The following is a 24,536-nucleotide window of genomic DNA, read 5'->3' on the forward strand; positions in this document are numbered from 1 at the left end:
GTGTCATGTTTCTTGTGCAGGATTTTAGCAGTCAGTCCTATTATCCCAGCTTGGGTCACTGTCTGAGCGGAGTCTGCCCGTTCCCCACGTGTCTGCGTGGGTTTCCTCCGGTTACTCCAGGTTCCTCCCACAGTCCGAAAGGTGTGCTGGATAGGTGCATTTGCCCACTTGTGGCACTGATAAATAAACTTTAAATTTAAAGGTGGGTAAGTGACCAATAGCTGGTACGATGGGTGATTCTGTTTATAATAGCTTTGGCGAGGGTAAATGTGGAGGTCACGGATATCGGGACTTTACAGCACTGCTATTTGGCCTTTCATACATGGGCTGTCTCAAAGAAAGAGCTAAATACTCACTTAATACCATCCCAGCGATTCAGGAAGCCTTCGGTTTCTCACGATGAACTCAGTGCTGCAAACATCCAGGGAACAACGTTCTTTTTTCAAAGAATAAATTTGAATCTTTTCTGATTTCATTCATTTGCGATCTTTACAAGCGCCCTGGTGTCACAATCCTCGATTTCGCAAGCTTTGCCTCGAAAATTTAAACTCAGCAACATGTGAAAATAATTAGTTAAAATGGGAGTGCGGTGGGAGATAAAATTGTCACTCTGTAGGTTTCACTTACACTCAACACCCACTTGGTTGTGTTACATGGACGGTGCCAATCTTAAAATATGCAGAATTGGGATTTTTGGTATATTTTTGAAGGTGGTTGCAAAACATCTTGATAAAAATACACCACCTTCTCCAAGGACGTTTTAAAAAAATTCGTATTTCGCTGGTATATTTCCAGAATTGAATTCTGCAGCAATTATTCTGCCCACGTATTTCTCAGCTTTGGAAAATCGCAAACTGCAAATATAACTTAAGAAAAAGCCTGTGCTGTTAAAATGCAAGCCACAGTCAGAGCAGCGACGTCATTTGGAGTAGGTTTGGGGTTGTCACAGTGGTTAGCACTGCTGCCTCACGCACCAGGAATCTGGCTTTAATTCCTGGTTTGGGTCACTGCCTGTGCAGAGTTTGCATGTTCTCTCCGTGTCTGTGTGGGTTTCCTCCCCCAGTACGAAGGACTGTTAGATGCATTGGCAGTGCTAAATTCTCCCTCCGTGTACCTGAACAGGCATCAGAGTAGGGGATTTTCACAGTAGCTTCATTGCAGTGTTAATGTGAGCCTACTCGTGACACTAACAAATAAACTCTAAAACTTAAAGATTTCATCTGCCGTGGTGGGATTCGAACCCAGGTCCTCAGATGTTGTTGTGGGTCTCTGGGTCACTAGTCCAAAATGCTCAGACACTGCACATGCCAAAGTAAATGGCAGATGTGACCAAAGCAGGTTCCACGGATTTCTCAACGATTCATGAGCCATGCAGTTTCACTGAAAAGTCTATCTCCCTCATGAGGATTTCCGATTTCTACATTTAAAAAAATTTGTCTTGAAAATCTCTCCAAATGTCACTGCTCCTCAGATGGCTTCAACAGTGATCCGCCTCCAGGGTTTCAAACTTGCCTTTCATGTTTCCTTTCCTATGGATCTCTGCCCGCACATTCTGAGCACACTTTGGCTGTGCCAAGCAGAACACCACTGCTTCAGAACCTTTATCCATACACCCCGCAGTACGAAATCACCGATGTTGCAATGTTGTCTCAGACTATCAGGGCTTCCTCGAGCCTACTTACATCTGCTCCCTGCAGCTCTCTCTCGTTGCTTCAGAGCCTATTGTTCTGCTCCTTTCAAACTGATTTAACAGGTTGTTTCTGATCTCTGTCCTTGTCCCTTGAGTAGGAGGGACTGTCTTCTGAGACCTCTTTCTGTCCCATTTCCTTTTTTTGGGACCTTTTTCTTGGCTTGGAACATTCTCCCTTTTATCCCTCCTTGCACCCATCTTCCTGGGACACTTACTCCGCAAAGGTGCCACTCTGCAGCTTACAGTTTCACTTCTGTTTCACTTTCCTTCTTCCTTTCCTTTGGCGTACATACACAGGGCCAGTTCCTTGCCTGAAGGTGTAAAAATGAATGAACTGTGCATGTGCCACTCCAAAGATGTGCGGGATGTGCTAAATTGACCCTAGCATCAGGAGATTAGTAGAGTGAATATGTGAGGTTACGGGGATAGGATCTGGGTGGATTGTGGTTGGTACAGATGGGCTGAATGGCCTCCTTCTACACTGTAAGGAATCTATCATTTCCCATAAGACAACTTACCATCTGAAAATCGATGAATGTTAAAAGGTTTGAACTGTATGTGCTGAGCCAGCTGAGAGCTGGTGTTCCTGAACATTGACCCTGATTTAAACTCATGGTAGGTTTTCTTATGGGTGCTGAGATTAGGATCCATAGAATCACAGACTCCTACACTGCAGAGGGAGGCCACTTGGCCCATCAAGTCTACACTGACTCTTCAACAAAGCATCTTACCCAGGTCATATCCCTATCTCCATAACACCAGATATTTATCCTGTGAATTGTCTAATCTACACATCTTGGGATGCTAAGGTGCAATTTAGCACGGCCAATCCACCCTAACCTACACATCTTTGGACACTAAGGGGCAATTTAGCATGGCCAATCCACCCTAACCTGCACATCTTTGGACACTAAGGGACAATTTAGCACGGCCAATCCACCCTAACCTGCACATCTTTGGACACTAAGGGACAATTTAGCATGGCCAATCCACCTAACCTGCACATCTTTGGACACTAAGGGACAATTTAGCATGGCCAATCCACCTAACCTACACATCTTTGGACACTAAGAGACAATTTAGCATGGCCAATCCACCCTAACCTACACACCTTTGGACACTAATCTGATCACCCTATTATAGAAAGGATATTATTAAACTGGAATGAGTGCAGAGAAGATTTACTAGGATGCTACCGGAACTTGATTGATTGAGTGATAAGGAAAGGCTGGATAGACTGGGACTTTTTTCTCTGGTGTGTAGGAGGCTGAGGGGTGATCTTATAGAGGTCTATAAAATAATGAGGGACACAGACAAGGTCGATAGACAATATCTTTTCCCAAAGATAGGAGAGTCTAAAACTAGGGGGCATAGGTTTAAGGTGAGAGGGGAGAGATACAAAAGTGTCCAGAGAGGCAATTTTTTCACACAGAGGGTGGTGAGTGTCTGGAACAAGCTGCCAGAGGTAGTAGTAGAGGCGGATACAATTTTCTCTTTTAAAAAGCATTTAGATAGTTACATGTGTAAGATGGGTATAGAGGGATATGGGCCAAATGCGGGCAATTGGGATTAGCTTAGGGGTTTTAAAATAACGGCAGCGTGGACAAGTTGGGCCAAAGGGCCTGTTTCCATGCTGTAAATCTCTCTGACTTTATGACTAAGAGACAATTTAGCATGGCCAATCCAACTAACCTGTACATATCTGGAATGTGGGAGGAAATCAGAGCACCCAGAGGAAACCTACATAGACATGGGGACAACGTGCAAACTCCACACAGACAGTAGTGAACCTGGGTCTCTGACACTGTGAGGCAGCAGTGCTAACCACTGTGCCACTCTTGGCTTGCCAGCTACGGTTAATTGTATTTCCAAAGGCTTCACCTCATGACTTGACTCCCACTCTCCATCACACCCATCCTTGTGATGTATGGCCTTCCTGTGCCAATTGGCTAACAGAAAGGTTTGTTACCCCAACTGGCTGACACTCAACTGTTTGCCAAATGGTCTTTTAGCGTGAACATCCGGCAAAGAGAAATGATCAAAGAAAGTGATGTAAAATAAAATGATTTTTGTTTATAGTCCCTATGATCATTCACCAGAGCTTGAGTGGAGCTGAGAACTGGAGATTGATCAAGGATTTTCATTATGTTTGGGCAGTGATTTCAATATTTGTTTTTATCAGTTATTTAAATGCTGTTTATTTTGAGAGATGATTAAATTTTTGGGGTTTGTTTTAAGGAATGACTTACATGCTGTTCTTTTTGAGTGTGGTATAAATGTCAGTGGGGGAGCATTTCGGTGATAGTGATCATAACCTGGTAAGATTTACGGTGGTTATGGTAAAGGACAAAGATAGATTAGAAATAAAGGTTCTGAATTGAAGCTGTCAACCATTTCTACTTCGTCCCCGTTGATGTAGACAGGTTCTCCGCTACGCTTCTTGAAATCGAAGAGAATTTCCTTCATTTTGTTGACATTGCGGGAGAAATTATTGTCATTGCACTAGCTCACCAGAATCTCTAAATACAGGGGGCTCAAACCAATGGATGTTCTAGAGGAGTATAGAAAGTGCAGGAAGCACTTAAAAAAGAGTGAAAAAAGGGAGCATGAAAAAACACAGACTGGCAAAGTAAGGGAAAATCCCAATATGTTTTGTAAGTATATAAAGGGCAAGAGAGTGAGCACGGAAAGAGTAGGCTCCATTTGGGTCCAAAGTACAGAGCTGGAAGGCATAGGTGAGGCGTATTTTGCTTCTGTTGTTCACTATGGAGAGGGACAAAGGGCTAATTCTGCTCCTATATCTTATGGTATTGAAAGTAGGAGGAGTACTCTGATACAATTGAGCAGATTAGCATTGAGAAGGAGTTGGTGAGAACAGTGTTAGTTGGCTTAAAAGTGGATAAATCCCCAAATCCAGACAAGATGTATCCTAAGCTGCTGTGGGAGGCAAGTGACGAGGCTCTAATGTACATTTGCAAATCCTCTCTGGCCACAGGAGAGATGCCAGAGGATTGGAGGATAGCTCATGTGGTATCCCAATATTCAAGGGAAGTAGGGAGTAACCAGGTGATTAGAGCCAATTAGTCTAAATTTAGCAGTAGGGGAATTACATAAGAACATAAGAAATAGGAGCAGGAGTAGGCCATCTAGCCCTTCGAGCCTGCCCCGCCATTCAATAAGATCATGGCTGATCTGTCGTGGCTCAGTTCCACTTTCCCGCCCTCTCCCCATAACCCTTAATCCCTTCTCTTATCAAAAACCCATCAACCCGCTTCTTAAAAATATTTAGCGAGGCAGCCTCCACCACTTCAACGGGCAGAGAATTCCAGAGATTCACCACCCTTTGAGTGAAGAAGTTCCTCCTCAACTCCGTTCTAAACCGCCTCCCCTTTATCTTGAGGCTGTGCCCCCTAGTCCTACTGTCTTTTTTGAGCGGGAAGAGTCTCTCCACCTCTATCCTATCCATCCCATTCATCATCTTATACGTCTCAATGAGATCTCCCCTCATTCTTCTAAACTCTAACGAGTACAAGCCTAGTTTATTCAGCCTCTCCTCATAGCTCAATCCCCTCAACTCCGGTATCAGCCTAGTAAACCTCCTCTGCACTCCCTCCAGGGCCAAAATATCCTTGCGCAGGTGCGGCGCCCAAAACTGCACACAGTACTCCAGCTGCGGCCTCACCAATGCCCTATACAGCTGCAGCAAGACCTCCCTACTTTTATATTCAATCCCCCTCGCTATGAAGGCCAGCATCCCATTCGCCTTCCTGACCACCTGCTGCACCTGCAAGCTGGGTTTTTGCGACTCATGCACAAGGACCCCGAGGTCCCTCTGCACCGTCGCCTGCTGCAGTTTTTCGCCACGTAAGTAATAGTCCTTCCTACCATTCTTCCTACCAAAGTGGACCACCTCACACTTGCCAACATTAAATTATTGGAAAAAATTCTGAGAAGCAGAATTAATCTCCACTTCGGGATGCAAGGATTGATCAGGAATAATCAGCAGGGTGATCATGGCCAGTGAAGGCAGCAGAACAGATGGGTAAGAAAGTATATGGCCTTACTTAGCCAAGGGAGGTTATGATGGAGCAGTACAAAACACATATTAGGCCACAGTTAGAATGCTGTGTGCAGTTCTGGTCACCTCACTATGGAAATCATAGAATCCCTACAATGCAAGAGACCATCCGGCCTATTGAGTCTGCACTGACAACAATCCCAAACAGGCCCCATGCACATAACCCCATGTATTTACCCTGATAAGTCCCCTTTCACTAAGGGGCAATTTAGCATGGCCAATCCACTTAACCAGCACATCTTTGGATGGTGGAAGGAAACCGGAGCACCCGCAGGAAACCCACACAGATACAGGGAAAATGTGCAAACTGCACACAGACAGTGACTCGAGGCTGGAATCCAACCCGGCTCCCTGGTGCTGTGAGGCAGCAGAATGTGATTGCACTGGAAAGCACACGTTTAATAACCCTCACAACATTTAAGAAGCATTTAGATGAGAACTGGAAACGCTGCAGAATACGGGCTAAGTGCTGTGATATGGGATAGATTAGCTGGCTGTGAGAGGGCTAGCACAGACACGATGGGCTGCATGGTCTCTGTATTGCTGACTGCACTGGGTTCATTGAGTCCATTAGAATCTGACCTTTCACTCTGGTTCCATTGTGACGTTTGCATCAGACCAGGCCCCGCCCACAGAAACCAGTGGCCAATCAGGAATGGCGTGGCAGCGCTGACGTCACCGGGTCCGGGCCTGCAGCTTCAGGCTTCAGCGCCAGAGGTAGAGATCGGGAGGCTCGGCCCGGCTCCCGAGACAGGCCGGTGAGAGCGGGAGGCCCGGCCCGGCTCCCGAGACAGGCCGGTGAGAGCGGGAGGCCCGGCCCGGGAGACAGCCTGGTGAAGAGAACAGGGACAGGGGCGGAGCTCAGCATCGCCTCAATCCCGGTACTGGGAGACCCCCCCCCCCCCACCATCCAACACCAACCCCCTCCCCCCCACCATCCAACACCAACCCCCTCCCCCCCACCATCCAACACCAACCCCCTCCCCCCCCACCATCCAACACCAACCCCCCTCCCCCCCCCACCATCCAACACCAACCCCCTCCCCCCCCCACCATCCAACACCAACCCCCCTCCCCCCCCACCATCCAACACCAGCCCCCCCCACCATCCAACATCAACCCCCTCCCCCCCCACCATCCAACACCAACCCCCTCCCCCCCCCACCATCCAACACCAACCCCCTCCCCCCCCACCATCCAACACCAACCCCCTCCCCCCCACCATCCAACACCAACCCCCTCCCCCCCACCATCCAACACCAACCCCCTCCCCCCCCACCATCCAACACCAACCCCCTCCCCCCCCCACCATCCAACACCAACCCCCTCCCCCCCACCATCCAACACCAACCCCCTCCCCCCCACCATCCAACACCAACCCCCTCCCCCCCACCGTCCAACACCAACCCCCTCCCCCCCACCGTCCAACACCAACCCCCTCCCCCCCCACCGTCCAACACCAACCCCCTCCCCCCACCATCCAACACCAACCCCCTCCCCCCCCACCATCCAACACCAACCCCCTCCCCCCCCACCATCCAACACCAACCCCCTCCCCCCCCACCATCCAACACCAACCCCCTCCCCCCCCACCATCCAACACCACCCCTCCCCCCCACCATCCAACACCAACCCCCTCCCCCCCCACCATCCAACACCAACCCCCTCCCCCCCACCACCCAACACCAACCCCCCCCCCCACCATCCAACACCAACCCCCTCCCCCCACCATCCAACACCAACCCCTCCCCCCCCCCACCATCCAACACCACCCCCTCACCCCCCCACCATCCAACACCAACCCCTCCCCCCCCCCCACCATCCAACACCAACCCCCTCCCCCCCCACCATCCAACACCAACCCCCTCCCCCCCCCACCATCCAACACCAACCCCCTCCCCCCCCCACCATCCAACACCAACCCCCCTCCCCCCCCCACCATCCAACACCAACCCCCTCCCCCCCCACCATCCAACACCAACCCCCTCCCCCCCCCACCATCCAACACCAACCCCCTCCCCCCCCCACCATCCAACACCAACCCCCTCCCCCCCCCCACCATCCAACACCAACCCCCTCCCCCCCCACCATCCAACACCAACCCCCTCCCCCCCCTCCATCCAACACCAACCCCCTCCCCCCCCCCACCATCCAACACCAACCCCCTCCCCCCCCTCCATCCAACACCAACCCCTCCCCCCCCCACCATCCAACACCAACCCCCTCCCCCCCCCCCCCAACCATCCAACCCAACCCCCTCCCCCCCCCCCACCATTCAACACCACCCCCTCAACACCAACCCCTCCCCCCCCCCCACCATCCAACACCAACCCCCTCCCCCCCCCCCACCATCCAACACCAACCCCCTCCCCCCCCCCCACCATCCAACACCAACCCCCTCCCCCCCCACCATCCAACACCAACCCCCTCCCCCCCCCCCACCATTCAACACCAACCCCCTCCCTCCAACACCAACCCCCCTCCCCCCCCAACACCAACCCCCCCCCCACCATCCAACACCAACCCCCTCCCCCACCCCCACCATCCAACACCAACCCCCTCCCCCACCATCCAACACCAACCCCCTCCCCCACCATCCAACACCAACCCCCTCCCCCCACCATTCAACACCAACCCCCCCCCCCCCACCATCCAACACCAACGCCCCCCCCCCACCATCCAACACCACCCCCCCCCCCCCCCATCCAACACCACCTCCATCCAAACTGCATCCACCAATTCCCATTTGGTATTGGAGGAAGAATTCATGATCCTGTGGGGAGGTGTTGATGGGATGTGATGACGCTCCGGTCTCCTTTTCCCAATTGTTCAATGTCTCCTCTCACACCGTTTTCCATTTTCTTTCAGTGCTGTCAGACCAAACCACACGATGAGTTCCTCGAGTGACGAAGGCAGCCGAACACCTACGGTATTTCCCTCATTCTCATGATCATGATGTGCTGAACATGATGCCAAATTAAATTAACCCCTTCTGCCTGCCCTTGGTCCATATCCCTTGCATATTCACGTGCTTATTTAAAAGCCCCTTAAGTGCCCCTATTCTATCTGCCTGCACCAGACTTGGCAGCACGTTCCAGAGACCTACCACTCCGTGTAAAAATGTTGCCCCTCATATTTCCTTCGAACTGTTCTCCTTGTCTTAAGTGCATACCCCCTAGAATTAGACATTTGACCTCTGGGGAAAAAGATTTTGACTGTTAACCCTATCTCACAATTTTATAGATTTCTGTCAAGTCTCCCCTCAGCCTCCAACACTCCAGGAGGAAACAATCCTAGTTTGTCCAGCCTCTCCTTATAGTTCATACCCTCTAACCCAGGCAGTATCCTGGTGAACCTCTTCTGCACCCCTCCCAAGAGCCTTCACATCCTTCCTGCAATGTGGTGACCAGAATTGAAATGCAGATCAGCCATGGGTTTAATTGAAGCATCAGGCTGAATAAACTCCCCTTGTTCCTGTTAAGATAGAGCTGCGGAGGTCAGGAGCATTGACCCTGGGGTTAGCCCAACAGAGTGTTTGATTGGAAGTTGCAGGCATGCTGCAGGATCAGGGAAAGGCTGGGATTAGGATTGGTCTCAAAATCTTGTTGGAAATGTTGGACCAAATGCTTCCCTTTTGCCTTGTGGTATAACTGTTTCATATTTTTAGTGTTTTACCTCCCTGAGGTCGCACTGACAGCCAGTCTTGCTCGGGCTTCCTAATTTATTCCAGGTAGTGCTTTGCCTCATTGCAAAGGGCACATGTCTACGAGGGGCTAGTGGTATTTGGAGCTCCATAAATGTCACTCACTCCTGATGAGGGAATGATTTGTTACTGTATCTGATTTAATTTGTTAATACCAGCACTGTGGCTTATTCTTTTAAAACCCTTGAGTAACAAAGCAGCTTTCTTTTTAAAAAAAAAATCACTGTATCGTCCTCCTCCAGTCACATAGTCATTTACTGCACAGAAGGAGGCCATTCGGCCCATTGGATCCATGCCAGTTCCCTGTGGAGTGATGCAGTCCTAGTGGTAGTAATATCACTGCATTGCCTCGATCAAATCAAAGCTCAAGAAAGGGTTCTTCTCTGGATGCGATGGTATGTTTTCCACCTCCGTCTCAGTGGAAATTCTGATCTGCCAGTGTCAGCTGATGGAGGCCAGTGATGGCCTGAATGGCCTAATTCTGTTTCTATATCTAATGAACTTGCGATAATGTCTATAGCAGCTTAGCACCAACTTGTCCGTCAGTTCCGAGGGAGTATTCTGTGATCCCGCAGTCCTGTGCTTATTGCCCAGGTCCCACGGGACTTGCCAATTAAATGTCTGAAGAGCAATCTGCTGCCATAGCCCTCGCTTATTCCCTTCTGCTCTGCGTTCAGCTCCAGTGTGAGGCATAGCGACTGGGAATTAACAGCCAAACCCTGCCGTTATATGGGGCGGTCCCAAGCTTCTTAATGCATGTGTGTGTTTATTTAAAAATAAAAGTAGCATTGGAAAAGCGAGAATCGCGCCATGCAAAACCACCTCAAAAGCAGCCTGACTTTCAGCTAACGTTAATTATTTCCAGTAATTTATGCAACTGGGGCCATTTTAAAATTTGTTAGGGTTGAGTTAAATTGGGCTGTTTTAATTGGGTGTGCTGTCTGCAGTTGTATTGTAAATTATGTTAGTAGGGCAGCACAGTGGTTAGCACTGTTGCCTCATGGTGCCAGGGACCTGAGTTCGATTCTGGCCTCAGGTCGCTGTCTGTGTGAAGTTTGCATGTTCTCCCCATGTTTGCATGGGTTTCCTGTGGGAGCTCCAAATTCCTGTCACAGCCCAAAGATGTGCGGGTTTTGCTAAATTGACCCTAATGTCGGGGGGATTAGTAAATATGTGGGGTTACGGGAATAGGGCTTGGGTGGGATTGTGGTCAGTGTAGGATAATGGGCCTAATGGCCTCTTTCTGCACTGTAGGGATTCCTTGAAATTTATTTCTGAGTGGAGTGCACCGTTAGCAGTGGTTATGTCTGAGGTGGGCTGCTAGTACTCGCTCTTGACTTGCTCCTCGGGGGAGTTATTGAGGGGCTGCTGGCTCAAAGAGCCATGCTCCTCCGAGGGTCAGGACTTGGCCGAAGAAATAAAATCAGAAATTGATGGGGAAACGCAGCATCTGTGGAGGGAGAAACTGAGTTAATGCTTTGAGTCTGTAGAACTCTTTGGAAGAAAGTCTGGATGCTGGGGAGGATCCCTGGTAACAGGGATAATAAAGGTGCAACCCTAACTCAACTCTTACTGGTTGAATCTGATGTCATCTTCAAACTCTCTTTGTGAATTATACTTCAAATTCCTGGCCAATTCTTAAGTCTTTGCAAACATGATTTATATTTCTTTGGAAGGATCTCACAGACTCACACAGTTTAATGGCCCGAGATCTATAATGTTGCAGCGAAATCTGTAAGCTGAGCCACCGCAACCAGATTCCTGCTGAGTAACGAGTAATCCTTCTCTTCTGCAGCCCCAAGACGCGAGTGGCCCCAGGAAGGATGGGAACGCTCTACAAAGGAATGTAAAGCCAGGTATGAGATGATCCTTGGTGGTGGGAAATCTACGAGTCACTAGCTTGGCAGGGAAAGGGGGAGGGCAGTAAACAGAACTGAGCTGCAAGGGTGAGTTAAACAGTGGTTGACAGCTGGCAGTGACAGTAGTTAGTGTCACCAGTGGTGCGTGGAGAGAGGGGAAATTTCCGTGCTAAGGGAGGGAGTGGGGTGTTTGGTAAACCTCATCTTCTGTGCTTGCTGTTATTAGCCCTCATTTGAAAGCACAATTTATCAATTGAAATACATTTCCTTTTAAAATTCCTTAGTTTATATTGTTTTAACAGTTAAGTTCTTCCCACAGTAAATATAAATGTTGCCACAGCCTCAGAGGACCATAGGGGTCCCCTTTGAGAGAGAGCTGACTGCTTGTGATTTAACCCGATGCCACCACACCTCAGGTGAGGGACAAGCTTGTGAGAGGGGCTTCTAAATATCCACTGCTACGGGAATTGAACCCACGCTGTTGGTGCCACTCCGCATCATGAGGCAGCCAACTGAGTGAATTGACCCTCAGGATATCAATATAGTGATGTATCATTTCCATCTTTGGGAAGATGATTTGTTTTTGCTGTTTAATTTCTTTTTGATTTTTGCTGATCCCACGTTCTTCGAGATGGCTCCTTCAGCCAGGTGCAGGAACTTGGCAGGACAGGTTGTACTCCTTTGGCTCACCTAATAGCCTCCAATCCAGGCAACATCCTGGTAAATCTTTTCTGTAATCTCTCCAAAGCCTCCACATCCTTCTGGTCATGTGGCATTCAGAATTGAACACTATATTCCAAGCTTAATGATTCTGTAAATAGGGGAAGGTGGGGGAAGTTGTACCCACGCACTTGTTATAAGTCATTGGATGAATATACAGCCGGGTGTGGTATTGTTAAGTCATATAAGCAATGGGAAGGTTCTAAAGTTGATTGCTGGGTTTGATCCTCAGATGGTTAAGACTAGCTAAATACTATAGTTGGCATCAACTATAGGGTGGCACAGTAGCACAGTGGTTAGCACTGCTGCTTCACAGCTTCAGGGCCCTGGGTTTGATCCCTGGCTCGGATCACTGTGGAGTTTGCACATTCTCCTCGTGTCTGCGTGGGTTTCCTCCGGTTTCCTCCCACAGTCCAGAGATGTGCAGCTTAGGTTGATTGGCCGCGTTAAGAAATTGCCCCTTAGTGTCCAGGGATGCTTAGGTTAGAGGGATTAGTGGGTCAATATGTAGGGATATGGGGGTAGGGCCTGGGTGGGATTGTGGACGGTGTACACTGGATGGGCCGAAGGGCCTCTTTCTGCACTGTAGGGTTCTATGATTCTATGAAAAACATTCTTGGATTAGTGAGGGGTGTTGGGAGGGTCGGAGGGGGAGGAAATCACCTTCTGCCATTCACCACATTGCGTATTAGACAAGGGCAAGTTTTGAATAGCAATTCTTTCTTGATAGTCAAATCACTTGTACTGAGTTGACTGGACTTGTGCATCCAGACCAGGACTTGCAGTGGGGTATGGATCGGTCAGGCTATCTCTGAGTGAGTTAGCTTTCAGGTGAGGGGCTATGAAAATTAAATCATTGTGGGTCCCCATGGGGCGACCAGGTGGCACAGTAGTTATCACTGCTGCCTCACAGCGCCAGGTTCAATTCCAGCCTCGGGTGACTGTCTACGTGGAGTTTGCACATTCTCCCCATGTCTGTGTGGGTTTCCTCTGGGTGCTCTGGTTTCCTCCCACAATCCAAAGATGTGCAGGTTAGGTTGTTAGCCATGCTAAATTGACTCTTCATATCGGGGATTAGTGGGTTTACGGGACTGGGGCCTGAGTGGGATGTGGTCAGTACAGACTCGATGGGCTGAATGGCTGCTTCCTGTACTGTAGGGATTCTATGACATCCTTGGCTGTACAGCACCCTTTGTATCTGGAAGACATTCTGAAAGCACTCAACAGCCCGTGATCCACATGTCTGCAAAATGGCACCTCTATCCGTGCGGTATTGTATCGGAATACCAGCCTTGGCTTTACACTCCCAGTTCCCAGAGTGGTAAGGGGGCCCACTGCTGTTGACTCAGGAGTTTTCTACCAGTTTAGCTGTGGCCCTAGCAATGTTTCTATGCCTCAACTCTGCTCAAGAGGTCTAACTTTGTATCACAGTCATATTTTCTGCCATTAGAAGTCACTGTTGGTCAGGCACTATGGTTTCAGTGCTTTTGTTTTCTCTTCGTAGAATCCCTACAGTGCAGGAGGAGACCATTTGGCCCATTGAGTCTGCACCTACCACAAACCCACCCAGGCCCTTTTCTCGTTACCCCATACATTTACCCTGCTAATCCCCCTGACACATGGGTCAGTTTAGCATGGCCAATCCATGGTGTCACTGGCAAGCTGTGGAGATGCTGGCGTTGGACTGGGGTAAACACAGTAAGTCGTCTCACAGTACCGGGTTAAAGTCCAACAGGTTTCCAACAAACTTGGTGTTGTGAGACCTCCTACTGTGTCACTGGTTTGGCCAGCATTCCTAATGACCTTGAACCGGGTGCCCAAGCCAGTTGAGAGTCAACCACATTGCTGTGGTGCTGGAGTCACATGTGGGGCCAGACCAGGTAAAGATGGCAGATTTCCTTCCCTAAAAGGGCAGTGATGAACCTGATGGGTTTTTCCTGACAATCAATGGTAATTTCATGGTCGTTACTGAGACAAATTTTGAATTCTAGCTTTTATTAACAGAACCTCAATTTCAACAGACCCTGATGATGGGCACTGGGTCCCTGCTCAGTGACATTCCCACAGGTTACTATGGGAGGGGGAACTGTTCAGGATTGCCACCACTGAGCCATACCCTGTAGGGAGTGGGTGTAAAATCGGAGGCAGGTTTGTCTGGGTTGTTGGTCAGTGCTCACTTTGCGATACTCTGGGATACAGTGGCCATTTTATTTCAGAGGGCAGTGAGCTTGTAGTAATTGAATGCTAACTTTTGCCAAGGTTTTGGAGGGTCAGTGTCTTGGGGAACCAGGGAAATGTTGGAATTCAGGAGTCAGCTGCTTTTTGCAATGAGAAATGTCAGGTAAATGTTTTAGCTTGGACTGTTGTAAGAACTGATGTAAAGCTACAATATTAACCTATTGCCCCACAAGTCAGCTGTGTATTTCTAGTCTTTTCCATCCACCTGTGATTGCCAACATATACAACTTTTCACCACTTTGTATAAAGTAATTCACGTTTCTTTCTGCTTCTTTCTTTCGGAATCAGATTACTTCGTTCGATTTGCCTTGTCTGGGGCTGAGAATCATTATCCGACCTGTCAGGTAGGAAGTTATAAATCCTGCGTTGCGACACTAGCTCTGCTTCTGCTCCAAACTGGCCTGGGCTGCCTGTACTGAATATGATTAAATTGTAAGCGTGAATGAACCAGCGGAGCACAGGACTGGAATGCTGCTGCTGCAGATTTATGCATTGAATTGCGTAAGGTTCAGGACACAGAGAGACCACTCGGCTCACTGTGTCTGTGCCATCCGGGAATCGAGCCACTCAGCCAAACCTTCTCCAGCATTTGTTCCCTCGGCTTGCTGTGGGGTACGCCACCTGAGGTGCATTTCCAGCCACTTTTGAAACGAGTTGCGTGTGAGCAAGAGTAAGCCGTTCGGCCCCTCGAGCCTGCTCTGTCATTTAATAAGTTCCTGGCTGATGTGATTGCAGCCACAAATCTCGCATCCTGCCTGGTAACTATCGCATTTCACTCCCCCCCCCCCCCCCCCCCGTCTATCCACCTCTGTCTTAAAAATATTCAAAGACTTCTCTTCCTCAAACAGGGTTGGAAGCAATTTCGCCGAATTGTGGGATCCCTACAATGCAGAAGGAGGCCATTCGGCCCCTCCAGCCTGCACCGATGACAATTCCACCCAAGCCCTATCCCCGTAACTCCATTTTCCCTGCTAATCCCCCTGACACTAAAAGGTAATTTATTATGGCCAATCAACTTGACCCACACATCTTTGGACTGTGGGAGGAAACCGTGTAGACTCCACATGCTAACCCAAGCTGGGAATTGAACCTGGGTCACTGGCTCTGTGAGGCCAGTGATGCTGCCAAAGATTCCCAACCATCTGAGTGGCAAAAATTCTCCATCTGTTTTCCATTGGTGACCCTTTACTTTTAAAGTGATCTCCCTCCTCAAGAGGAAATGTTGTCTCCACATCCATCCTCTGAGGGTGAGGGTTTCTGCCCTGTGCAGTTGATGTTCTGAAGATCTCTTGCTCTTTGTTGCTTCGACTGGAGCTGAAATTAGGGCACTTTGGCCAGAGGGTTTTGGGGAGAAATTGGAAAGTCACAGCAGGCTGTCTGGCTAGAGGTTCATCATCTGTGTCAGTGTGGCTTACAGCCAGCCAGTCATTGCTGCCAGTTGTGATAGATCAGCAACCGGTGAAGGGAGAGTGTTGGAATGGCAGGATCCTCCGCAATGGTTGTTACTCAGTGTTCTGGACATTGTAAAGCTACAGTCTCCAGGACGTAGCTCTGTGACCAGGCTAGTGAGCTACAGATATACTGACTGGTCTCTGACAAGAGGTTCTTGATGCTGATTATATCAAAAGGAAAGCAAGTGTGCACTGAGTGAACAGAATAGTGGTGGGTTGTGAATTTGACTGTGGCCAGCACCGGCCAGGCCAGTATCTTCCCATCCAGGTCACTCACCATCCTAACTGGGAAATATAATGCCATTCCTTCACTATTGCTGGGTCAAAATCCTGGAGCTTCTTCCTGAACAGCATTGTGGCTGTACCTACAGCAGTTCAAGGAGGCACCTCACCACCATCTTCTCCAGGGGCAGTTAAGGATGGGCAATAAATGCTGGTCTAGCCAGCAACAACACATCCTCTGAAATACCACCATCACTGCACCCACTTCTTTCCAACCGTGGCTAACATCCAGTGTATTTTTGCACAGTGGTTAGCACTGCTGCCTCACAGCGCAGGAACCCGGGTTCCAATCCCGGCTTGGGTCACTTTCTGTGACGAGTTTGCACGTTCTCCCCCTGTCTGTGTGGGTTTTCTCCGGTTCCCTCCCACAGTCCCGCTGGTTAGGGTGCATCGGCCGTGCTAAATTCTTCCTCAGTGTACCCGAACAGGTGCCGGAGTGTGGCGACTAGGGGATTTTCACAGTAACCTCATTGCAGCGTTAATGGAAATCTCCTTGTGACACTAATAAATAAACTAAAACTACTGGTCTAGCCAGCAACGGCCACATCAGAAAAAATATATTCTTAAACATGGTAACCTGACACTGCCTCACACTAAGGCCTGTAACGACTCACCACCCCAAGAAAATTAAAGGTTACTTGGACACTAATTCATAGAATCCGTACAGTGCAGAAAGAAGCCATATAGCCCATCGAGCCTACATTGACAACAATCCCACCCCAGTCCTGTCTCCATAACCCATCACACATTTACCCTGCTGCTGCTACTCCGACGCTAAGGGACAATTTAGCACGGCCAACCCACCTAACCTGCACACCTTTGCACTGTGGGAGGAAACCGGAGCACCCAGAGGAAACCCACGCAGACATGGAGAGAACATGCAAACTCCACACTGACTGCAACCCAAGGTCGGAATTGAAGCCGGGTCCCTGGCGCTGAGGGAGCAGTGCTAACCACGGTGCCACCGGGCCAAGTAATTGCTTAAGGAATCGTAGCCTTGCGTGTTGGTGAAAGGAAAGATGGTGTCAAATGCGTGAAATATAAATTTCTGTCTCCACAGATGAAAAATGCCAGGGGAAAGAAGACGACTGACTGTAACCCATGGGGAGAAAGCAAACTCCAGCTGGGTGGCTGTATGGATGAGTACAGCCCAAAGAATGGGAAAGTTCTCAGGAATAAATACAACAACAAGAAGGGTGGAGTGCAGAGTTTTCAGAGAAGAGAGTTCACCTTCAGTGTGTGTGGGGACCCGGATAATATACAGTACGTGTTCACTGCGGATCCCAGTGACACCTTGCTGCAGGCCCTCAGTACGTCCTGCGACTTTGAGGAGAAGGTGAAGAGTGACAACACCATCCTTGCCTACGGTGAGGGCCCTCTGAAGGGTTTGGTGAACCTGGATATCCTCTGCTGCTACCTACCGCAGCACTCCCACTTCCGGCTGCTGTTCCAGCGCAGCCAGACCCGTGGTGAAGGGGGTGGCGGTGAGCGACTGCTCCCTCCCGAGTACCCACGCAACAAGAGCCACGTTCTCTTTTATGTGGAGCCCAGTGGCCGGCTGGCGGGCAACGCGGCCCAGCGCATCGTGCTCGCTGACCGGATAGCCCAGGGGCAGACCAAGCTCTGCATCCTGGGCTTCGAGGGCGAAACCATCCGGGAGGCGCTGGCCAACGACGGGCGCTTTGATGCCAAGATTGAGGATGACTCCCACAAGTTGCTGGAGAAGGTGGACCCGCCCAGGAAGATCCAGTTCAACAACGGGGTGGATGGGTTGCATGGCCGCAGCTTCCAGATCGAGATGAGTGTTCCCAGGAAGAAGGCAGGCGAAGATGGCAGGAGCCCCAAGCCCCGAGCCAGTAAATCTGCAGAGTCGGCCGTACCCATGTCCAGGAAGGACCCGGACGGGAAGGTGTACGAGGCTGGCCGCAGCCTGCTGCCCAAGTGGCACCAGGAGGGTCGCCGGGCCTCTGTGTCTAAATTCAAGCAGTCAGTTTCCCGGAATGCAGAGCTGGCCAAAGTATCGGAGAGGCAGTACCTGAACCGGCTCCACCAGGAGGCCCTATCTGTGCCAGCCAGGGCTTTCCGCTGCATCTCTGACCGCCTGTCCAGTGTGGGCTGCATCACCTGGAAGTCTTTGAGTGGCCAGGGCAGTGGCACCTGCTTTGTGCTGCGGGACCGCTATGTGCTCACCTGCTACCACGTGGTGGAGATGATCGTCGAGAGCACGGCCGCCTTCAGCAGCTGGCCTGCCCTCATCCGCGACTGCGCCGAGGTCTTCTTTGACTTTGAGGAGGAGGGTCAGAGGGGTCAGCCGCTGAGGCTAACGGCCTGGCTGGAGATCTACGACCAGGCACTCGACTACGCCGTCCTGGAGCTGGAGAGCTCGCCCGGAGTGCTGGGGCTGATGGAGTGCTGTGCCAACCCGCCAAGAATGGGAAGCCTATACATTGTCGGACACCCTGAAGCAGACAAGAAGAAAATTTGCCCTTGCTCGGTTGTGACTGGTGATGAGAATGCAACTGGCAACGAGAATGCAACTGGCAACGCAGCGCAACTTCTGGAAGGCTTGAGATCCACAACTGCCAGGGAAGACACTGAGGATTACACACATGATACGGTCTTGATCGCGAGTCAAGCTTTCAATAGACTGAAATATTCCAACGCAATCACGTACAAAACGGAATTCTACTACGGTGCGGCGGGGTCGCCCATATTTGACTCGGAGGGGTCCCTGGTTGCGTTGCACTGCGGCGGTGAGACCTACAAGAAGAATAAAGACCCCGAGAAGTTCTACATTGAACTGGGAAGACCCATCACGCTTATCGTCCATGATATGATTAGCAAGAGTGATGGTGCCACAACGGAAAAGACAAAACAAATAATCATGGCGCTGCAAAACACTCTGAAGTGAGATGCACCCGGCCAGAGGACAGGATCGAAGAAATGACGCTGTGAAGATGATAAAGAAAGGAAGTGGGAAGGGGCTGCATACTGGCCAGGAAAGGTACACCAACCGAATGGAAAAGGTACAGATGAATCTTTGTTTTATTTTTGAAAGGGGCCTGGCTGAAGAACTAACCCATTGATCCCGTAGTTTGCTCAGAATGCAGAGATGTGGCCAGCGGCCATGAGCTTGCATATATTTTCTGGGGGGCACTGTTTGGGTTATTGAGAAATATGCAGTAACTTCAGTGAGGTCAAACTGGACATCTACCCAAGGCTGAAAACTGAAAACATTTCAGCGTTCTGTTTGTGTGGGGGGGAAGGGGGAGATTGTGGAGTTATGGGGTGGAATGTGTAATGGATGACTTTTTAAAAATTATTATTTACAAGGCTTTGCACAAACTGTGGGGGCCTCACTATTCCAAGTATTAGGCTGGAGTTAGGCTGATAGAAGAGGACATCTTTGACTTAGTTCAACAGCGTCTTACTTATTTACCCAAAATCAGTGCAGAGCAGCCTCTGCAAGTCTGTAATCCTCGTTTCTGTAACAACATCCACTCCCGTCCTCAGCCAAGCAGCCGACCGTTTGAAAGCCCAGGTGGGTGGGTGTGTTCGTGGGGACCAGCTATTGCAGCTTTCCTTTCCTGACCAGTTTTCTGACATTGGCAATTGGGAACGAGGGTCCTGGCTTCACTTATTTCCTCCCTAGCTTGGGCGCTCCGGCTGGTTTTAGCCCGATGTTCCTAATCGGCTCAGAGACTCGGGGTCCCAGCTGTAGCCTTTGACCCATGTGACATGCTGAGCTATCAGCTGGAGAGCTCAGATTTTCTTCTTTGCACACCAGTAAACAAAAATTTAAATTTAAATAGCATTTGGCAGGTTCTGGACTAAATGTGAGATTGTGTCAGCAAGTGATTTCCAGATTTCCGAGATTGCTCAGTACACACCATCACGGCCAATTTCGAAAGCCCAGGCTTAACAAGTTTGTACTGTCCTTTCAAATGCCTTCTCGCTGATTGTCAAGATTTAAACCAGCGGTGCCCTTTCTAAAAGTTTTTTTTGGCTGCATTGGAGGGGTGATCAAACCAAATCAGACAACTCGAACACTGTAATTGTAAAGCTTTCAGTTTCGGCAGCTGGTTGGAAACATTGGCTTTCTTATTTGGGGTTCCCCTACTCTAACCTCAAAGGACTAGTGTTTTCACTGTGCCAGGGAAGATTAGCACTGCTGGAGCAGACTGGCATTTCCAGAAGCAACTTGGCCAGTGACTGAGCAAAATACAGAAGACAATAGGACGGATTTGCTTGTGTGTCTGCTGAGGTCCTTATACACGATCTTTTGAAAGGAGAATTGGCAGGTTGCAGAGCTGAGTTCTGACACAGCTCTGAAAATGGTTAGGGAGTCTTGCCCACTCACCCACCTCCATCTCCCTTTTGCAAGCTGTCCCCATTTTGATACAGTCTTATTTGTGCTGTATCTGCTGCAGTGAAACATTTTCCAGCTGGGTTTGTGCAGAACAAGAAAGATTTAAAGACAAAATGGTACCACATTTCAATGCCATTGTATCTCTGTATTTTTCTCTCTTGTGCGTTTGCTAAACTCTCTAAACGGGACTGCTGTCCTGCTTGTCACTATAATTTACCTGTAGATGTGCAAGGAAGATTTTCCATTGTGCAGAAGTGTAAACATTTATTCTACGATTTATTAACAGGTTATGGAAAAAACAACCTGCACCATTTTTGTTTGTTTGTTTGTTCGTTCATTCACACTCTGTATTGCTGCTGTTTCACTGCCTGCTTGTGCTCCACGATTTTATCAAACCCGGTTTAAAACTATTCCGATTGAAGCAACTGACCTGGTTTTGTTTCGATTAAAAGGATCCTGCTAGTTCTCGGCTTGCCCCTTGCTTGTGCGGCAGCTGGAGTTCGGTGAGCTGTGTGACCAGTATTCTCCCACACCCGCATGTATGGACCTGTTAACCGCAATCAATGGAACACAATTAAGAGTAGGGAGACTACGCGCCCTTTCTCTCTCTCTCTCTCTATCTCTCTCACCCCAAACCACCACCATCAACTATAGGTGATGTAGCAACTCCACTACAGGTTTTTTACTTGAATCAACCAAGTATAAGAGGTCAAATTCTTAGCCTGCTCTGACCTGTGCCACATTGGTTGGTATGTTTATCAAGAACCCATTGACTTTTTTCTTTTTGTTTCTGGGGTGCTCCAGTATCTAACCAGCAAGATCACAAAAAAAGGTAGCTTCTTCCTGCAAATTGGAACATACAGAATTAGCGCAGACTGACTCATTATTAATGCGGGGGTTGGAATATTTCCTCAAACAGTAAATAGAATACTCACTAAAGCCCTTGGCCGCTTTCCAGAGTGGATATTATTCATGTGTTGTTTTATGATGGCAGACAGATGAGCTGTCTGTGCACATCCCATCCCCCTTGTGTGGCTTTGACACAAGTAAGTTTCAGTATGGAAGGAGTTGGGGCAGTTGTATAGTGGTCACTGCATGAAAATTTGGTTAGTTTCAAATTAATTTTCCTCCTCCTATCCTAGGGACCCATTGCAGCACTGCTCCTGTTACTGTGGTAAGTCAGAGGCTGGTGGAACCCAGTCTCAGGTTCAGAGAATGAAGTCTTTTTGTTTCTGGACCAGGTGACTGACATAGGGAGTGACAAATATTGAAAAATATATGAAATGGCTAAAATTCCATATTTTCTTTACGTAAAAGGAATGGAATAAAACCTCCCATACTTTATAAACATTACAGCTCAAACGGTGCTTGCTGAGATTTCTTTAGTACTAGTATTTCGATTTGTTACAAGTATTCATGGATATTCCATAATTCTGCTCCTAAAAGTATACACGTTGGTCACAATAAAAGTATTTCCTGGTTAAAGTTACTCTTGTCTTTTTTTTTTCCTTGAAGCAACTAGTTAAACGTGGATTATATGTTGTGGTAGAGGAACTTGCACATTAGTCATGAACGTCAAACAATGCTGTAATACAAGGAGAAGCAGTAGCTCATTTTTTTTATTCATTTGTAGGACATGGCTGTCATAGAGGTTTACAGCATGGAAACAGGCCCTTTGGCCCAACTTGTCCATGCCACCCTTTTTAAACCCCTAATCTAATCCCAGTTGCCTGCATTTGACTCATATTCCTCTATACCTATCTTATCCATGTAACTATCTAAGATAAAATTGAACCCACCTCCACTACTACCTCTGGCAGCTTGTTCCAGATGCTCACCACCTTCTATGTGAAAAATCTGCCCCCCTGGACAATTTTGTATCTCTCCCCTCTCATCTTAAACCTATGCCCTCTAGCTTTAGACTCCCCTACCTTTGGGAAAAGATATTGACCATCTAGCTGAGCTGTGCCCCTCATTATTTTATAGACCTCTATAACATCTCCCTCAGCCTTCTACGCTCCAGAGGAAAAAGTCTCAGTCTATCCAGCCTCTCCTTATAACTCAAGTTCCGGTGGCAACCTAATAAGTTTCTTCTGCAATCTTTCTAGTTTAATAATATCATTTCTATAATAGGGTGACCGGAACTGTACACAGTATTCTGAGTGTGGCCTTACCAATGTCTTGTACAACTTCAACAAGACGTCCCAACTCCTGTATTCAATATTCTGACCAATGAAACCAAGCATGCCGAATGCCACCTCCTTAAGGAGTGATTAACAGGTACCTCTCGATCTGTTTGTTCTGTAACTCTCCCCAGTGCCCTAGCATTAACTGAGTAAGTCTTGCCCTGGTTCAGTCTACCAAAATGCATCACCTCGCATTTGTCTAAATTAAACTCCATCTGCCATTCGTCAGCCCGCTGGCCCAATTGATCAAGATCCCGTTGCAATTGGAGATAACTATCTTCACTGTCCACTATGCCACTAATCTTGGTTGTCATCTACAAGCTTACTAACCATTGCCTTCTATATTTGCATCCGAATCATTAATATAAATGATAAATGACAATGGACTCAGCACTGATCCCTGAGGCAAAGGTTAAAAAAACAACCCCCTACAACCACTCGCTGGCTGGCCAGCATTTAGTGCCCATCCCTAGGTGCTCTTGTTTGGAGGGCAATTGAGAGTCAACCACAATGCTGTGCCTCTGGAGTCACATGTAGGTCAGACAAGGACGGTAGATTTCCATTCCTAAAGGACATTTGTGAACCAGATGTGTTTTTCTGCCAACTGACTATAGGTTAATGGTTATCAGACTAGATATTTTTATTGAATTCAACTTCTGTCATTTGCAGTGGTGGGATTCAAACCTGGGTGCCCTGAGCCACAGCGATGACCACGGGCATAGGAAGTAGGAGTGGATTAGGCCATTCAGCCCCTCCAGCCTGCTCTGCCCCTTCAGTAAGATCATGGCAGATTATTTCAACGCTATTTTCCTGCATCATCCCCTTGGAAATATATTGAATTTTTGTCTCAGATGTGCTTGTTTAATGAGTCTCTGTAGCCCTCTGGTGGAGTGAATTCCAAAGATTTGCTTACCACCCTAATAGAAGAAATTCCTCACCTCAGTCCTAATTTGCCTATCTTCCTGATTCTAGACCCCCTGTAGCCTTTCTGCCAAAAAAGATTGGGGAACTATCCTTTCTGCAACTACCCTTTCTGAATTGTGTATCCTTCAATCAACAGTCTAAACTCTAAAGAGTAGAGACTCAATTTTCCCAATCTATGCGGAGAGGACAATCTTGCCAGGCATTAGTCTGGTCAACCTTGGTTGCACTAACTAAATGGCAAGCATATTCTTCCTTAGTTAAGATATAGCAATTAAATATATATTTCAAGAGTAGATATTGACAAGAATGCTGGGAGAACTTCACTGCTTTTGGGTTTGGAAGGTGCTGCCAAAGGAGTCTTGGTGAGTTCCTGCACTGCATCTTGTACATGATAAACACGGCTGTCACTGTGTCAGTGTCGGAGGGAGTTAATGTTTGTGGATGTGGTGCCAATTAAGTGGGGCTGCTTTGTCCTGGATGGTATCAAGCTTCTCCAGTGTTGTTGGAGCTGTAACTGTCCAGGCAAGTGGAGAGCGTTCCATCACACTTCTGACTTGTACCTTGCAAATTATGAAGTCAGGATTTCTAGTCTTGGACCAGCCTGTGCAGTCACAGTATTAAAATCGCTGGTTTGATTCAGTTTCTGGTCAGCATATTTGTGCCTGATGAGCGCGTACCCAAGCAGCTCCTTTTTGGGGAACTCTCTGCTGGAAGATGCTTGTAAGGAGAGTAGAAGAAATGTTACAAAGACACACTCAAGGCCTCCCTTAAGGCGCTTGACATAGACACGACCACCTGGGAAACGCTGGCACAAAACTGCCCTACCTGGCGGTGCCTCATGCACAAGGGCTGTCAAGCTTAAGAAGCAAGGTGCGTTACTGAAGTGCTGCGCAAGCCCAGAGCTATCAGTGCAACAACTACAGTGCCTACACAAGTCTGTCCAATATGTGCTAGGACGTTCCATGCCTGAATTGGCCTGAACAGTCATCTTCAGACACATTGCATCCAGCCTCAAAATGACTAATGGTTGTTGTCC

The 24,536-nt window shown here is 48.6% G+C and overlaps 1 protein-coding gene across 2 annotated transcripts; it reads left to right on the forward strand.

Annotated features, from left to right (window-relative positions):
* The first annotated feature begins 6,446 nt into the window (after positions 1 to 6,446).
* LOC145337278 (serine protease FAM111A-like) lies at positions 6,447 to 21,879 on the forward strand. 2 transcript variants are annotated; one of them, XM_080182068.1, is made up of 5 exons: positions 6,447 to 6,649; positions 8,637 to 8,697; positions 11,267 to 11,327; positions 14,577 to 14,632; positions 17,082 to 21,879. In XM_080182068.1, the coding sequence occupies exons 2-5, from the start codon at positions 8,659 to 8,661 to the stop codon at positions 18,930 to 18,932; spliced, it is 2,007 nt and encodes a 668-aa protein (XP_080038194.1). In that variant the 5' UTR covers positions 6,447 to 6,649; positions 8,637 to 8,658; the 3' UTR covers positions 18,933 to 21,879. The 2 variants fall into 2 exon arrangements, with proteins under 2 accessions (XP_080038194.1, XP_080038195.1); XM_080182069.1 differs by having other exon boundaries at positions 6,455 to 6,566.
* Positions 21,880 to 24,536: the final 2,657 nt, after the last annotated feature.

Source organism: Carcharhinus amblyrhynchos, unplaced genomic scaffold (genome assembly GCF_965287045.1).
Source record: "Carcharhinus amblyrhynchos unplaced genomic scaffold, sCarAmb.v2.hapA scaffold_45, whole genome shotgun sequence".
Taxonomy (NCBI): Eukaryota; Metazoa; Chordata; class Chondrichthyes; order Carcharhiniformes; family Carcharhinidae; genus Carcharhinus; species Carcharhinus amblyrhynchos.

Bases quoted from the DNA above. Each gene is read 5' to 3' on its own strand.
- LOC145337278 (XM_080182068.1), top strand. From the start codon at position 8,659: ATGAGTTCCTCGAGTGACGAAGGCAGCCGAACACCTACG. The intron at 8,698-11,266 runs GTATTTCCCTCA...TCTCTTCTGCAG, and splicing joins AAGGCAGCCGAACACCTACG to CCCCAAGACGCGAGTGGCCC. The intron at 11,328-14,576 runs GTATGAGATGAT...TTTCGGAATCAG, and splicing joins ACAAAGGAATGTAAAGCCAG to ATTACTTCGTTCGATTTGCC.